Consider the following 15989-nt stretch of genomic DNA (forward strand, 5'->3'; position numbering starts at 1 on the left):
TGGAGTCACCGGCCAGGTAAACAGTCGCAGACCATGCATTCCTGCCTGGAGTACAGTATCAGTGTGTGATAAGATTACTGTCAATTTTACTCCAGCGACTTAGCCCAGTCAAGCAGGAAGCAAGAAATACGAAAAGAGCCACTATATTAATGTAATTCACTGTACGATATTGCATAATGGTTCACCTACTTGAATTGATGACGAGCAATAAGCCCACCTAGCTTTATAGCTAACTCGGCTGGTGGCGCTATAGTAAGAAGTACGGAGATCCAATGATGAATCGAGCTGGTTCATTTGTTCTTATTTTGCTCCCAAATACGATTCGATTAATATTACAGGTCTATAGATTTACGGGAGGAAACCGATTGAAGCCAAAGTCCGCTATGGATCACACGAATGGCTATATTTCATTATCCGAGTTCAAGCATTACATTTCTAGATCAAAGTTTTATACTTCATACATGACGGAAATAATTTCCATATTTGACATCACCACCAGGTATAATAATCTCGTGGGGACTAACTTGCCCGGCTACGTAACATTCCTTCAGTCTCCTACGATTCCCTAGCACATTACTTCAAGGTCAGCGAGACCCTATAATAAATGACGATTAATGAATGACCAATTAACACTGGAATTTGGCACGATTAGATCTGCAAAATAGCATAGAAAAAGGTTGGGCTTACATGTATATCGCTTTCTAACCATTTAACAAAAATGGACACAAAACCTACTAGGTAATCGCCGCAAGAACATTCGAAGCATTAAGTGTTAGATATTAGAACAGAGTGATGTGGGGTGAAGCAAATGAGGGGGTTGATGTAGAATAAATCAGTTGTCTCCCAATTCGGTTATAGGCGATGACGATCATCAGCCGAGCTTGGATGTTTATTTCAAATCTAATGATTGGCAGGTGCTCCGTTACCCGTTACGTACGTACTGGACAACGTTGAATGGAAAATATTTTTAACAGATATTAATGGCTCAACATTCGGGAACATGCATAGGAGTGAGACATCAAACAAATGCATGGGGGAAAAAAAAACGGAGGGTACAATTTTTTGCGCTCGATATTATGGATCTGTATTTAAAAAGGAAACCCTAATGAACACATGCATTCAAGCCATATAGTTGCGATTAGAGATATAAGGTTTCTGGCACCACAAAATGAAGCAATATGTCAGATCGGGAACTAGATTACTATTGCACTCTGTCAAGTTTAGATGGACCAAAGGCTGAACTCTTGGTCCTTGCACACGTAATCGCGCCAATCTCCGTGCATTCAAGGTGCTACGCAACCGTAGCGAGGGACGGCTGATCGGCGTACCAGCCTAATTGGGATCTTTCCCCTCTCATGTCGGCAGGTCACGCGCAGATCGTGATAATATTTCCCCTACTCGACTGTCCCTGAGGGGATGCAAATGACGCGATCTCATGACGGCAACCATTTAACACTGTGAATGTTGATGGTTTCTCTATACCAAGAATCGATAGCTAGGAGACTTGTGTCTTCGTTCTGCAGCGGTGACCAGGCCGTAAAATCTGTGTTTGCGATACTACAGGCACCAAGCTGAATTTGACCTGGTGTTAACGCGATATTCATAGCAGCCATCACGTTGCCATCGTGCCAATGTGGAAGCGGAATAGGATCCAGGTTCTACTGGCGATCGTGCTGTTAGCCTTTTCCCAGTTGGCAATCGGCGACACTGCAGCATCATCTGCCTTAGCAGCTTCAGCAACAGCAGCGCAGTCGCTGGTGTCTGAGGCAACCTCCACGATCGCTGCCGAAACAAATGGCTCATCCACCTCGTCGAACAGTATATCTACTGTCCTCGCACATCTCACAGACTCCATTGGGGATCTAGCAGAAGCCATTTCAAGGGCTGCTCAAGAAGCTGAACAACAATTTCTCAAACTACTCGACCCTGAACTGTTCTATTCCTATGGAGGATCCCCGCCAGTATACCCGACACGTGAGTTACGACGTATCTGCAATTTCTTTGTGATGTATTGATAGTACAACGCTAAAGCTGACTCTTCCAAAGCCGAGGGTTCTGGCGCAGGCGCTTGGGCCAGTGCCTACGATCGAGCCCGTGGGCTTTTGGCAAATATGAGTACCGAAGAAAAAGCTGGAATATTGTCAGGTGCATTAGATGCAAATGGATGCTCAGGCTTTTCAGGTGCCGTCTCGCGGCTTGGATTTCCTGGTATTTGCTTGAATGACGCTGAGAGCGGAGTAAGGACGGCCGAGTTGGTCAACGGCTATCCCGCACAGATACATGTCGGGGCATCTTGGAACAGAAATTTAACCTTCAAACGAGCGCAGGAGGTAGCACGTGAATTCAAGGCAAAGGGAGTTAATGTCATGCTTGGGCCTGTCATTGGACCTCTAGGACGAATTGCTAAGGGAGGACGTAACTGGGAGGGATTCTCAAATGATCCATATCTGGCAGGCGAGTTGGTGGCGCCAACAGTGTCAGGTATACAGCAGTCGGTGATCGCATGCGCTAAACATTTCATTGTAAATGAACAAGAAACAAACAGGATGCCTTTCCTCGTGGGCTTGCTAGGTCTATTCAATCAATCGGTCTCATCAAACATCGACGACAGAACCATGCATGAACTATATCTATGGCCCTGGTACGACGCAGTTAAAGCAGGACTAGGATCTGCTATGTGCAGCTATAATCGAATTAATAATAGTTATGCATGCCAGAACAGCAAGATTATAAACGGGTACTTGAAGACCGAGCTTGGTTTCCAGGGCTTCGTTGTCAGTGATTGGTACGCTCAGCAGACAGGCATCGCAAGTGCAAATGCGGGTCTTGACATGGCTATGCCAAACTCTCGGTTTTGGGGCCTTGATCAACTTAGTATTGCTGTTTCAAACGGATCGGTTAATAGTAGTCGACTTGACGATATGGTTACAAGAGTTCTGGCCTCATGGTACCGTTTCGCCCCATTTGATAATCCCGGTATAGCCAACTATGCTTCAACAGATGCTCGAGTTCAGGCTTCTGCCCCCATTCTTTTTCAAAGCGCGGTTGAAGGGCATGTATTGGTGAAAAATATCAATGGGATACTTCCTCTCAAAACACCACGGGTGCTCTCTGTGTTTGGATATGATGCTGACGCTGGTTTCAACACGTCATCCGATGACTCAACGCTATACGATTTTGGCATTCCAAATGCTAAAGAATACCCCAATGGCGATTCTTTCTCCGGCCTAGATATGGACTTTTATATGGCTGAGATAGTCCCTGATGGAGACGCTGGACCTCCTGTAGCTCTCAATGGGACTTTAAAAACGGGCGGTGGTTCCGGTGCGATAACACCTACAATTTCTATTGCGCCTTATGATGCTCTTGTCCAGCAAGCCATGCAAGACAATACAACTCTGTTCTCTGACTTCACTTCATTGAATCCGAAGGTTAATACATCCACCGATGCCTGCCTCGTCTTTATTAATGCTCTGGCCTCGGAGTCATGGGATAGATCAACTCTAGCAGATGCCTACAGTGATACACTGGTTTTAAATGTTGCTTCGCAGTGTTCCAGTACAATTGTTGTGATTCATAATGCTGGATTAAGACTTGTTGATCAATGGATTGAACACGACAACGTCTCGGCCGTTATTTTTGCCCATCTCCCAGGACAAGAAAGTGGAAGCTCCCTGACGGAGATTCTGTATGGCCGACAATCGCCATCTGGGAGACTTCCATATACAGTCGCTAAAACGGAAAGTGACTACGGTAATCTCTTAGGTCCAACATTACCGGATTCCGAAAATATTTTCTACTCCCAGTCCAATTTCACCGAAGGGTTGTATATTGACTACAAACATTTCATCGAAAATGGCATTACTCCGCGCTTCGAATTTGGATACGGATTGACATATTCCGAGTTTACGTATACTGGTTTGAATGTAATCTTGAACAGCAGTGTCGACACGTCTTTCCTTCCTCCGGATAGTGACACAACAGGTGATGCTTCGCCGGAGGGCGGACTAGCTTCTCTATACGATGTGATTGCGACTGTCCAAGCCAATGTGGCCAATATTGGCAATGTGACCGCGGCCGAAGTTGCACAGCTATATATCGGTATTCCCAAAAGTGGTTTACCCAAGGCTCTCAGAGGGTTTGACAAATTGCTCATTGAACCAGGAGGTAGTGTCAGTGCCTCATTCTCATTGAGACGTCGTGACCTTAGCACTTGGGATGCGGTGCAGCAACAGTGGGTGCTTCCGCGCGGAACTTATAGCGTGATGGTTGGGAAAAGTGTGCTAGATATTCAGCTCAATGGGACAATTGTTCTTTCTGCGTGATGAGGTGATCCATTTCGATTCTTTGTTTTATCCTTTGGGTAATGAACAGTGTTTAAACATATTCAATCATACAATATCTTCCATTTTCCCCTATATAGCAGATTGCCCTCTTTTCGTAAACCTAAATGGGAGTTTCCGATATACACTTAACAAAAGAACTCGGCCGAGCGAGGTGTCGGGGTAAAGGCTATATCAAAAGCCAATCCTGACCCAGGCGACCCATGTTGAATATCCATTGTGATGAATTGGATTGAATCGATGATTGACACTTTTGATCACATTCCTGCCAGTACGCAGAGAGAATCTCGGAGGCATTGACTACATTCAAACACAATGTCAGGCGCCAAAACCTTTCCAAACAATCCACAAGAAATTGCCGATGAGCTTGCCAAGGACACTCAAGCCCAGCGACAAAAATGGGCCATAGAATACATTTGAAGAGCGAATCAGTATTCCGCAATGAATCAATAACTCCAATCAACTCGCACACTAGATCAACCTGAGAAGAGTTGCTGTCAGTGCACGCATCGAGGATTCGACGACTATATATCAAAGCACCAAGCTTATATGAAGATGCTAGAGCGCACAAACTGGATATATGTTGATGCGGCGATTGATGTCGATGTGGCAGGCTGGCAGCCCAATCATAGCTGTCAAATTTCTGAATAGATTCCATTATTGACTTGATAGCCGTGACCTGGTCGTGGATGGTAGAATCGTGGAAACCCCGATTATCAGCTATAGCATCCCTTTGTGCTGACAGGTTCTGTATGGCATTCAGCAAATAAGCAGGACATCCAAGAAACGATCGCTCAACGACATCGAGGGGTGGCGGTGCCGGCTCATAGAATTGATTGAAGTGAGTCAACAACTTAGGGCGGACAAAAGTACCGCCCAGCGTTCCGATTCTAGAGAGCAAAATCGTCAGTCATGCCATGCCCTATGTTTCACTGTGTGGGCTGTATAGAGATATTCTTACAGATATATCTGACTAGCAATAAAATTTCGGATGTCGCAGACAGTTTGTCCAGGGCTCGCCCTCGTTCCATCCGAGAGTTCAAAGTACCGTTTATTATGTGTAATCAGGCTCTTTGCGCCCTCCAGATGAACATTCCATTGATCACTTCCAGATTCAAGGAGATCTAAGAAAATCAATAGAAATATACTAGCGACGGTAGCATCCTGCTGAGAAAGCCTTGAATCTTTCACAGACGACGTTAACCCTTGGATAGCCTTATATTTGTAACAAAGTGCGTCTCGATTGGCCTTCGTGTATAGGGTAGACGGAGAGTCAGAATTTGACCGGTTAAAAGCGCGACCGATATTGGCATGGTGACGTGCGGCAAGGGTGAGAACCGCATTCATAAGCACAGAGTCTTCAAGGGCAAGAGGAATTAGATTCCTTAGTGGATTACTGTCGCTATCTTGGACAATAAAAAGCTTGCATATGCGGTCATTATCTAAATTTGATGATATTAGTAATGTCATTCTTGCGGCCGAGTATGCTTGAGGCTCGCTTGCAAGGAACTTTTACTTACAATAATCCAAGTAGTACATAGACTTCTTGTCCAGATGAGCAATAGATTGATTCTGCAGACGTTGTGATGAGACAAGCGCAGATTCATTTACCGGAGTAGAGTGGTGTGTTTTATTGTGGTTATTGCACGGCCCTTCAGGGTAATACAACGAGAGTCCATGAGACTCGGTTACAGCTTTTCTGGGGAGTCCCGATTCCATCGTGTCTTGCATAGCCAACAATCGGTCAGTCACGGCACTGGGCGTGTACTGCGTGTCGGTGGTAGAGCTCCGATCTCTTGAAGACGTTGTTGCTTTGAGAACAGGACTGTGAAACTTGCTACGAAGAGTCACGCCTTTCACCCATCGTAGAGGTCTCTTTTGAAAACATTCGAATCCAGATTTCTCACATTTGGCGCAGGGATCGCCAGTTCGATCACACTGGATGCGGCGGCGTCGACATGTATAGCACGGATCAAGCATGGCGTGAATCTGGGGGTGGACAAATAATATCAAGATATACTGGGTGATTGAATAGATGAAGTGTTCATGGGCAGGGAGGTGCTTTGATTGTGGGAAGCATGTGCTGGCTGATCACCATTTTGTAGCGCGTAAATTGCCATAACTAGAACTTGGCTATGCTAAACAAAATGCGCATCCCTCTCATACTTGAGATAATGATATCAGCAGCCGCTTAGGAATCCACCAAATTCAGAAGAATATGGCCACCTATTGGACCACCTTGGTGTATTTCTATTGAGGCATAAACTGATATCGTTCAATGCACTGAGATAAGCTGCTGTGGGCGAGCGGGGACGGCCGGAATCGGCAGAGCATAGCGTATCATGTGACAACCCGGTTTTCATTTGTCCGACCTGGGATTTGTAAGTTTTGTGGGGCTCGCGAGCGCTGGGCAGAGGCTTGATATGATGGTTTTTATACTCCGTTGAAGTATTATTAGATGATCATCTTCTTGTCCATTTGAAGGAACTCTCAATTCAAGAGATACATATGTACTGTATTTACTAACATCTTTGACTATCAAGGGGTACGTATAGCTCTGCGCACCTAGCCTTCCCCGAAACTGCCCAATGAAGCGATGATTCCATGCTGTTTAGTCTGTGTGACTAAGAAGGTTATCAATTGGGGTGACAGTCGGTTTAATGCTGTTTGAGAGATGAGAGATTTGATGGCGCTTCCTTGCTTCTAGTAGCAACTCCCCAACAGTCAGAACTCATGGGAAAATAAGTGCGAGCGGCTTATTGGTATCAAGCTTTCTTTACTTGGACAACTCAATATGAGGCATTTCAAAAAGTGGCTGTGTCATGTGATTTGCATGTCCTTTGCACTCGGAGTTGCTGGGTGTGATTTATTAGTTGTTTTGAAAGACATTCTATACAGGATCATATAATATACAGAAACAAACAAGAGACTCAATGGCCGATTTTACAAATTGGGTTTAATGTTGATGATTGAAAATATGCCCAAGAGAACAAAGGGCAATACGGCCAAGGGATAATTAAAAACATAGATGAATAAGGCAAAGTCAACGAGAGAGGGAGAGACTTGCTAGAACGATGCTCCCCAATACCCTTGATCCAAAGCCAACAAGGCAAAATTTGTCCCGACTGTTGGACGCGCCCGATTTGCAATCCAAATACCAACTTCATCACCCTCAACATAGTACTTTGTGCCGAATGGAATATCGTTAAGACCGTTGGTTAGGAAGGTATGTGTGGTGTTGACAATTGCGGCCTGGACGTCTGCAGATGATGTCGCAGCAACAAGGAGATCTGAATCATTGTCAGCTACAGAAATCGCAATGACAAATTGAAAGAAATTATCGGAGCTCTTGTCCAAAAGAATTTGATACGAGGTGAATGAGTATACATACTCCAGTCAGAAAGTCCCCAATTGATCCTCGAGCCACCATATCCAGTATAATTGAGGGGTCCTGCAAAGGCGAGCCCTCCAACTTGCATGTTCTTACTGTACCAGTCTGACTGAAGGGCCCACGCAGAAGAGTTAAACGTGTTTAGCCCAAGCAACACGTCGGAGTACGAAGGAAATAGCACATTCCATGTCTCACTCTCTCCGTAATAATACGTGAAATGAGTGCTTTCTGCTAGGGTTTCACCATCAAGGCCAAGGGCATCATCGTATACTGTCTTCGCAATAGTCTTTGCGGTGTCAGAGTAAGTCGAGTTACCAAGTATAAAACTTGCTGCCTTGAGCCCAATAGCAGACTGAATCGCGAGACCCGTCTGGTTAGCTCGTTCTGGAATAGCATCGACACTGATGAGCTGGCTGGCTGGGTACAGAGAATTCTTATTTAGATAATCTGCATAACCGGCCAGAATCGAAGTGTAGCCTGCAGCAAACGAGGAGTCGTTGGTGTACTTTTGGTAAGCTTGTAAAAGAATGAATAGAGACGAGCATTCAAAGAGTGGCATCTGCTCCGCATTGCCATCGTTATGGCCGGTGGCATTTGGATAGTCTATCAAGCGTTTCAGTACGGCAAAAAATTATCTATTGCCTCATGTGGAATCTACTTACGTGTGCCGAGGTCATGAATTACCCATGGATGTGGCCAGGCTCCAGTGGCAGAGTAAGATAGTACGGGCTTCAAGAAAAGCTTAATGTATTCCGGGTTTAGACTGATGAAGACGGGCCATGTTTGGTACATCACGTCGATTGTCTGTATATTTCCATCACTGGAAATTTCTTTCAAAAACATATGTGGTGACTCGGTAAGATTGGCAAGAGGGACCTGCTTTCGTTAGCTCTATGGTCCAATATAGTTACAGCAGGGAAGTATTTACAGTAATTTCGAAAGAACCAAACGTTTGCCGGACGCTAGCTTCAATTATATCGGCGTACTGGCTACCCCAATCTATAGAGACATTCTTTGACTTGCTGCGCACTGCTTCGTCGAAAGAACTCGATGCACCGACTGCATTCTCGTAATCGGTCAAGAATGATCCAATAGCATCAGGTATTAGATACCAATTAGGATTCGAGCGATGGGCGCCTGTCTGCGGGTTGCCAAGGTAGTTAATAGCCAAATCACGCTGGAATCCAACAGCAAAGGTAACATTTGCGGTCGTCACACGGCCCAAATCTTTCGCCAACGCGGCTAATTGTCCCCCTTCACAAGTCTTTGGGTTCCCCAAAGCTCCCGTACTGCCAAAAGTAGCGTATATAGTATTAGCATCGTTGCAAGAATAGCTAACACTATTGGCTGTTGTCGTACCATAGAGGACTGAGCCGTAGGTGGACATATCAGAATCTTCTGAGAAATAATGCTGATTCGGATTATAAAACCAGAAGAATCCAGCCGTGTCCGTGGTGGTAAAGTTTAACTCTGCAGCGCCGCCCTGGGCAGTCCACGTGTAGTCTATTCCGCTGAGAATCTGAATATCGGTAGCATCATGCGCAGAGGCTGATACAGTCAAGTAAGAGTAAGGAAGAGATTGCTTGGCATAGTCATCTGGCCCCGAATAGACTGGTGAAAAGAAGTCTAAGGTAATATTTACTCCCCCAGCAGCCAGGGCAAAAAGCGTATGTGTTGACGTATAGCTAACTGCGGTGGTCGTGGCCGCAGTCGCACCAGATATTCCTTCTGGAGCACCAAACAACGTGTATGTGGTACCTCCGATGCGGGCAAGGATTGGCCAATTCAATTTCTGGCCAGCCCAAAACTCGGGTTGGCCGGTAGCAACATCATTTGTCTGATTCCCTGGGAGCCAAGTCGATAAATAGGGACTTTTGACAGCCAGTGGATAAGAGGGCAAACTAACCGTCCCTGCCAATGACAGAGCTGGTAGTGTTGCCAAAGTAAGCGAGTAGACCAAATTTAGCGCGCCCATGATGAACACAGGCTCATAATGATAATGTCGACTTATCTAAAGAAGACAAAGGGAAGTTACCACTTCGTTTTGTTTCAGGAAGGTCACTGGATTTATACTTTATAAAAGTTATTGCGTATTTCACAGAGGATGGAGCCCCATAATCATACATTACAGTTACTAACCCTTGCTATTTCCCCGATAATCTTTTCCTTCGGGAGCGTGGTGGTGTTAAAAATAAGCCTGGTCAGCAAATCAATAACAAATAGGAATAGATTACAACATATAATACCAATCACATCGGGCCTTTTCGTTATTGGCCCCGCCCAACACGGGGTTGCCAAAATACTTCCACCATGTGGGGAGAGCTGCGTCATGAATGCGATCAGCGCCCCCAATGAATCGAGCCAAAATAGAAGCAGTAAGGTGTATTGAATATTGGCATATACCACGAGTGCGACTACTGTCATAAAATAGGGAATCGTGAATGTTTCTGATCCCATGCAACCCAACATCTGTATTTACTCACTGCTCCAGCAATTTGACGGAATTATGGTTTAACCATCTACGCTCCTTACTCCCGTAGTCAGATTGCGGTGTTGCGCAAAATGACCAACATTATATCGAACTAGGTGTCAAGCTAGACCCATACCAGACGCTGCCAATAGTACCAACACATTAAACTACATAGTTGATTCGCCAGTGACGCTTTATGGTGCACAATGGTGACATCGGTATCCGCCCACGAATCCCTTCACTCGCTAATAATAATACAGCGCACCGCCTACCAAGTGCCAACTTCTCGGACCAGACCCTGGGTGCCTGAGCAAGACAGCGACTCGTCTAGTGAGAAGCCTTATGCCCTTAACAATAATAGTGGATCCGTCAACATATAAGATGCTGACCTTTTGTAGTAAGCCACGCGGCTTGCTTACTTGCACTACATCTAGGTGTCACAATATAATTTTCAATAATGTCAAATTTAGGCATTTGCTTCGTATAATTTTTTATATTCAACAGAAACTCGGGAATTTATCCCGTATGCTCCGTAGTTGCGGCTCTAAAAACATTTAGGCGTTCAGAATAGAATATAAATATACATATATAGGCAATTTAAACGTCTTTAAAACCTTGAATAGATTTTCGTCATGTAAAGAAAGCATTGCTACCGCGAAACGCAATTCCAGGAATTTGAAAGTTCGGCATAATCCCATTCATGGGTATCTTGAGGAAATACAAAGTAGTATATGTGAAGATGGCGAAATTAACATCATATTATAATAATCATTCTTGTTACAGTCCTTTTTTTTTCCTTTCCTTTTTCTCTATTTTTCTTTTTTTAGTGAGGATTACCAATTTGATGTACACGTAAGTATGACTTCGCGTAGCTCTGTCAATAGTGTATCGCCTTAAACTGACAGCCCAATTTCTTAATAATGGAATTCTATAAGCGTGTATAAAATTTGTAGCCTCTATGATCAATATTACCTCTATATCTAAGTGAAGCGTTCCTCGGGTGTTACAAGTATTTCCAAACTATTGTAAACAATCATCACTTTTTTGCAGTTCGTTGAGAAGGACGTGGAGATGCTAAAACAACCATGCGACGGGATTCATCGAACTATTATGCCGAGCTGATAGGATACCCTTACTTAGATAATGAAAATTCTTCATATGTTATTCCATTTACTATCCAGTATTTGGCGTAGTGGCACTATTATCGAACCCTAATAACAGAAAGTAAAAAATATGTCAAGATACACCGAGCGTTTTGCAGAAAATATTGTAACGCTGCGAGTCAGCACCAATTCGTGCTGCTTGGACCAATAAAAAATCAACCATAACCCGCTTAAGCCTCTTTCTAGCATTGTCGAAAACTTATGTTTTGCATTATACACGTACTAAAAGTGGAAAATAAAAAGGAAAGATTAATAGGATATTATTAAATGAAATTTCGTAGAAGGTGTAACAATTTCAATTAAAGGCTTTGACACCTAAGAAGCTTACTCTAATAGGACATGAAAGTAGGCCGAGTCGTATATCATACGAAGAAAATTCGAGCTATATTATAAGTACTGAGGAGGATCAATCACAGGGCATTGGGGTACCAGAATGTCGTTTAATTGTTAATATTCTTGGGAGTTTTCTTCCGGTAATCTCTGAAGATCTCTTCAATCAGAAACCTCAATAAAAATATACCAAAGCTAGGGACTTAATGAAGTTTAACTTCGTGACTAATTCAATTTACGGTTTCACCTTTTTCTTGACTGCTAGCGTCCAAGGCGCTAAAGAGCCAACGAAATGAAAGAGCCACAGCTAAGAAATAGCGTCCCTATAAAATTAATAAACAGGCAAAAATGAAGAGTTAGTTAGTGAAAGCTCTTCATTTATCATAATTAAATACAATTGACATTTTGAAATTAAACATTTTCGTCAATTAGTATTAACAAGTTGACGGCTTCCTTATATGAAGTGTCAGGCGTAATGTAGGTCTTTGAACGATAAATATTCATGAAATAGGCTACGTATGTGTCTGAAAAGTAAATTGAAAATACCAATTGATATGAGACATTTATATTTGAATACTACATGTACAAAATGCTGATAGGCATATCCTTAAAACTACTGCTTTACTGGTTAACAAAAACTGGTCAAGTTTTGAGAACTAGGCACTAGTTAATGTTCTCGAAAGTCCCGTATTACAAATATACTGTCCCATGAAGTTATATTGATACTTATTATGATTTTGAGGATTGCTTTAGATGGAATACTCGATGTACTTTTTCTTAGCCTTCTTGCCAACCAAGAGTAACAATCAACGGCACCACTTACACTAATCATTGTGCCTAATAATTCATGGAATTGCTAATGAGGGGCATAACATATAAACATGGTTTTAAATAATACACACTAATCTTCCTTCAATGATTTAGCAGGTTCGTTGTTGCGTTATTACAATAGCATTCAATCAATCGGTCGGCTGACCTCTAGGCTCCAGATCAAAGGGGCAAAAACGGCACTAACTTTATAGATAATGACAATTCATGCGACATGTTCGTTAATACTTCGCCAGGAATAATACACCATGTTTCAGCAATGCACCTGTTAAATTGACTGGATGTTGCCTGTGTCTTAAGCGTAGCATTACAGCGTGTCAATCAATATGTTCTCGCTGTAATCCAGCTGACATTGAAAAGGCCCTGAAGGCCGAAAGCCAAGACATGCACGGATTTCAAGAGTGAACAAGCGTTGTTTCGATAATATGATACACTAGACTTTCAATGTGAGGAATGACTGGTGACATGTTTTTACCATCGTGACTCGATCATGACAGAGCTACCCAAAGTGGGAAAGCCCTGATAAGAGCGGGCATTTATTATCAGCTATCACGAGGGTGACCGCGCATAATTTCAGGTTAGCGCACTCTATCAGTGTAGTTGAAAGTTCAACATCCAATCGTGATCAAGTGAATATGGGCCTGTGGTTTATGGTAGAACCGACACATATCGCGCCACAGGACTCTTGAAATCCTGTTGTCTTACGAACACAATAATTGGCTTGGAACCATGCATTTAACAAATTATCAGCGACGACAGTGCTAGAACAAACACGGGAGAGAGCTAGGTGCGCCACAGCGCCGATGCAACATTATAATCTCTAGCACTATTTGCTCAACCAGCAAATGATTGTCTAGATATTGACTTTGTTGACTTGTTTACAGAACGCTATTTGGCGGCCCCACCACCCCTCCCCGCATTCGGCATATATTGTACACATGAGGGTGTATTTGACGGCTCTCGGCCTCTGACAAGCATTTTGGTGTTTCTTGCAGGATCTACGTTGAATCCCTTCCAGATGTCTTTTTATCCCCGCTTATCAGTTGGCCACGCGTACAAGAGGGTCACTGGATAAGCTAAAAGAAAGTTGCATGTCCATAGACACAAAATTAGGCACAATTAGGGATCTTCGGCCAAGACCAATTGTGGCTTTGTGGCTTACAATTAGAAGCGCTCTAACCCTTGAATAAAGTACCTTCCTAAAACTATCACGACCTTATCGTATTGTAGTGAGAGGCAAAGACCGGGGAAATTATTCAGGATACTATCGGACACTACTATATCAATTTTGCCTCTTTGCTTTTCCCCCTTCCCTTTTCTTCCACCCAGAGACCGGGAATCTATTCGTTTTCTCCTCGCTTGCGACAGTCCGCTAATTCCACTTAACGCTACGAAAGGCCATTTGTTCCACGGTGCTACCTACCCCTCTTTAGAACATCTGAACCCATCCGATAATTCATGAACGAGTAATACTAGCCGACAATATGAAGACAATAAATGTTGACTTTGCCACAGCAGTGCAATTTAATCGTCGAGGATTTTCAGCCATGTCAATACTTCACCGTCTAGTCATACTTGATCATTCATCTCCAGGTTAAGCTTGGCTTTACCCAAGAATGGATTTGAGGTCTTGTCAAATTTGTTAGAGCAGATGACCCGCGGGACACATCGAATATCTATGCATGTACATCAAGCTTTGTCCTATTTAACTTAGTTCGGTATAGGTAGGCATTATTAAAAGGTCGCCAAACTGAAAGGAAAACCAATCATATTAGTGCATACCGATAGATACGCACTCTACCTCAAGTGATTGGCGTTATGTATTCACACGTTAAAGCTTGGCATGATAAAAAAATACTTTAGCCGTGGGATGAGTACGGATGGAGTGCGGTACCGCTTGCGCAGGAAATTTGCTCATTTTGGCAGGTGAAACGTATCATTCATGCTAGTGTTGCTCCACAAGCAACAATAAAGAGATACCGCTATTTGGATCGTTAGGATCGGCCGGGCAGCCTATGCTCTAGGCTCTCTGAGGTTTTGGGCGATTATAAAAGGATTATCTATTCCCATCAGGCTGTAAACCCGTTCACCTTCAAGATCAATCCCAAAGTTTACTCTTCCTCTCTGCCTCCTGTCTGCTCCACACATACATCTATCCTCCAACAAGATATCAAGAATAAAATCAAAATGAAGATCAGCATCGTTACTGCTACTCTTGTTCTCTCTGGCCTCTCTCTGGCCGCCCCTTTGACTGAGAAGCGTATGGCAGCCAAGGCTCGTCGTGCCACTGCTACTCATCACTCCAACCCTCCCTATGTCCCTGGGTCAAACGGTGTCGAAAAGGTACTTCTTACAAACACCACCAATGAGCAATATAGTTCAAATTGGGCTGGTGCTGTTCTCATTAGTACTGGATACAGTTCAGTAACCGCTGAGTTTGTGGTTCCCAAACCTTCTGCTCCATCTGGTGGCAGCAGTAGCACCCAATATTGTGCCTCCGCATGGGTTGGTCTTGACGGTGACACCTGTGGCACCGCCATTCTTCAGACTGGTGTCGACTTCTGTGTCCAAGGTGGCTCACCAAGCTACGATGCTTGGTATGAATGGTATCCGGATTACGCGTACGATTTCAGTGGTATCACCATTTCCGCCGGTAATACCATCAAAATTACAGTCACTGCTTCCAGCAAGACGGCCGGTAAAGCTACCGTTGAGAATGTCAGCACCGGCAAAACTGTAACCCACAGCTTCTCAGGAGAGTCTGCCGCGCTGTGCGAGTACAATGCTGAGTGGATTGTTGAAGACTTTGAATCTGGCTCATCATTGGTTCCATTTGCTAATTTTGGCACCGTCACCTTTACTGGTGCTCAGGCGACCAAGAGCGGCTCCACTGTCGACACCTCAGGTGCCACTATCATTGATATCAAGCAAAACAACAAAGTCCTCACCTCTTCTTCCGCTTCTGGAAGTACCGTCAAGGTCTCCTACGTCTAGAGTTGCCTATCTCTTTATGAGGAAGGGCATAGGGATGTCCTTGAATCGAAAGATCTCTTGATTGTCTTTTGATTTATGATACATGAAAGTATAGTGGAGTGGTGGAGTTTCGCCTATATGGTTTATCGTCTTGTGCTAGCCTATAGTGTCCGGTAGTAATATTCGTGTTCACTGATATTATACCCGACACCTAAAAACTGAATTAAGAAATTATTCTCACTCGGTCGTAATATTAAATTCACTCATATTAATGGGAGTCTTACTTCAACTATCAAAGTTGCTATGTCGGTAAGCAACTTCCAAAACTCACTATTTTATAGCTCATGTCGAAAGCAGTCTCACCAAGGCTTTCTTCAAAGGTTCAAGCCACGACTGCACTTTAACAATTTTTTTGTTTATTTCAAGTGTTCATACTATAATCAGACCAAAGAGCATATTATGAATCAATCATTTCACCTGCAGCCTTCTCA

The 15989-nt window shown here is 43.7% G+C and overlaps 4 protein-coding genes across 4 annotated transcripts; 2 read left to right on the plus strand and 2 right to left on the minus strand.

Annotated features, from left to right (window-relative positions):
• Positions 1-1631: 1631 nt before the first annotated feature.
• Positions 1632-4325, plus strand: BGW36DRAFT_289661 (glycoside hydrolase superfamily; the record flags this gene model as incomplete). Its single annotated transcript, XM_046210691.1, has 2 exons — positions 1632-1974; positions 2047-4325. 2 exons carry the CDS (start codon positions 1632-1634, stop codon positions 4323-4325), a joined length of 2622 nt encoding a protein of 873 aa, XP_046074927.1.
• Positions 4326-4512: 187 nt separating this feature from the next.
• On the minus strand, positions 4513-6323 carry BGW36DRAFT_423863 (C6 transcription factor (Acr-2); the record flags this gene model as incomplete). The annotated part of the gene is made up of 3 exons (XM_046219888.1): positions 4513-5233; positions 5305-5785; positions 5864-6323. 3 exons carry the CDS (start codon positions 6321-6323, stop codon positions 4513-4515), a joined length of 1662 nt encoding a protein of 553 aa, XP_046074928.1.
• Positions 6324-7157: 834 nt separating this feature from the next.
• Positions 7158-9709, minus strand: BGW36DRAFT_404519 (glutaminase A L-glutamine amidohydrolase; the record flags this gene model as incomplete). The annotated part of the gene is made up of 4 exons (XM_046218937.1): positions 7158-7633; positions 7735-8337; positions 8397-8610; positions 8663-9709. 4 exons carry the CDS (start codon positions 9707-9709, stop codon positions 7410-7412), a joined length of 2088 nt encoding a protein of 695 aa, XP_046074929.1. The 3' UTR covers positions 7158-7409.
• A 5003-nt stretch (positions 9710-14712) lies between these two features.
• Positions 14713-15519, plus strand: BGW36DRAFT_355711 (putative aspergillopepsin; the record flags this gene model as incomplete). Its single annotated transcript, XM_046213674.1, has 1 exon — positions 14713-15519. One exon carries the CDS (start codon positions 14713-14715, stop codon positions 15517-15519), a length of 807 nt encoding a protein of 268 aa, XP_046074930.1.
• Between the last annotated feature and the right edge of the window lie 470 nt (positions 15520-15989).

This window comes from Talaromyces proteolyticus (assembly GCF_021365285.1).
Source record: "Talaromyces proteolyticus strain PMI_201 chromosome Unknown BGW36scaffold_3, whole genome shotgun sequence".
Lineage (NCBI taxonomy): Eukaryota > Fungi > Ascomycota > Eurotiomycetes > Eurotiales > Trichocomaceae > Talaromyces > Talaromyces proteolyticus.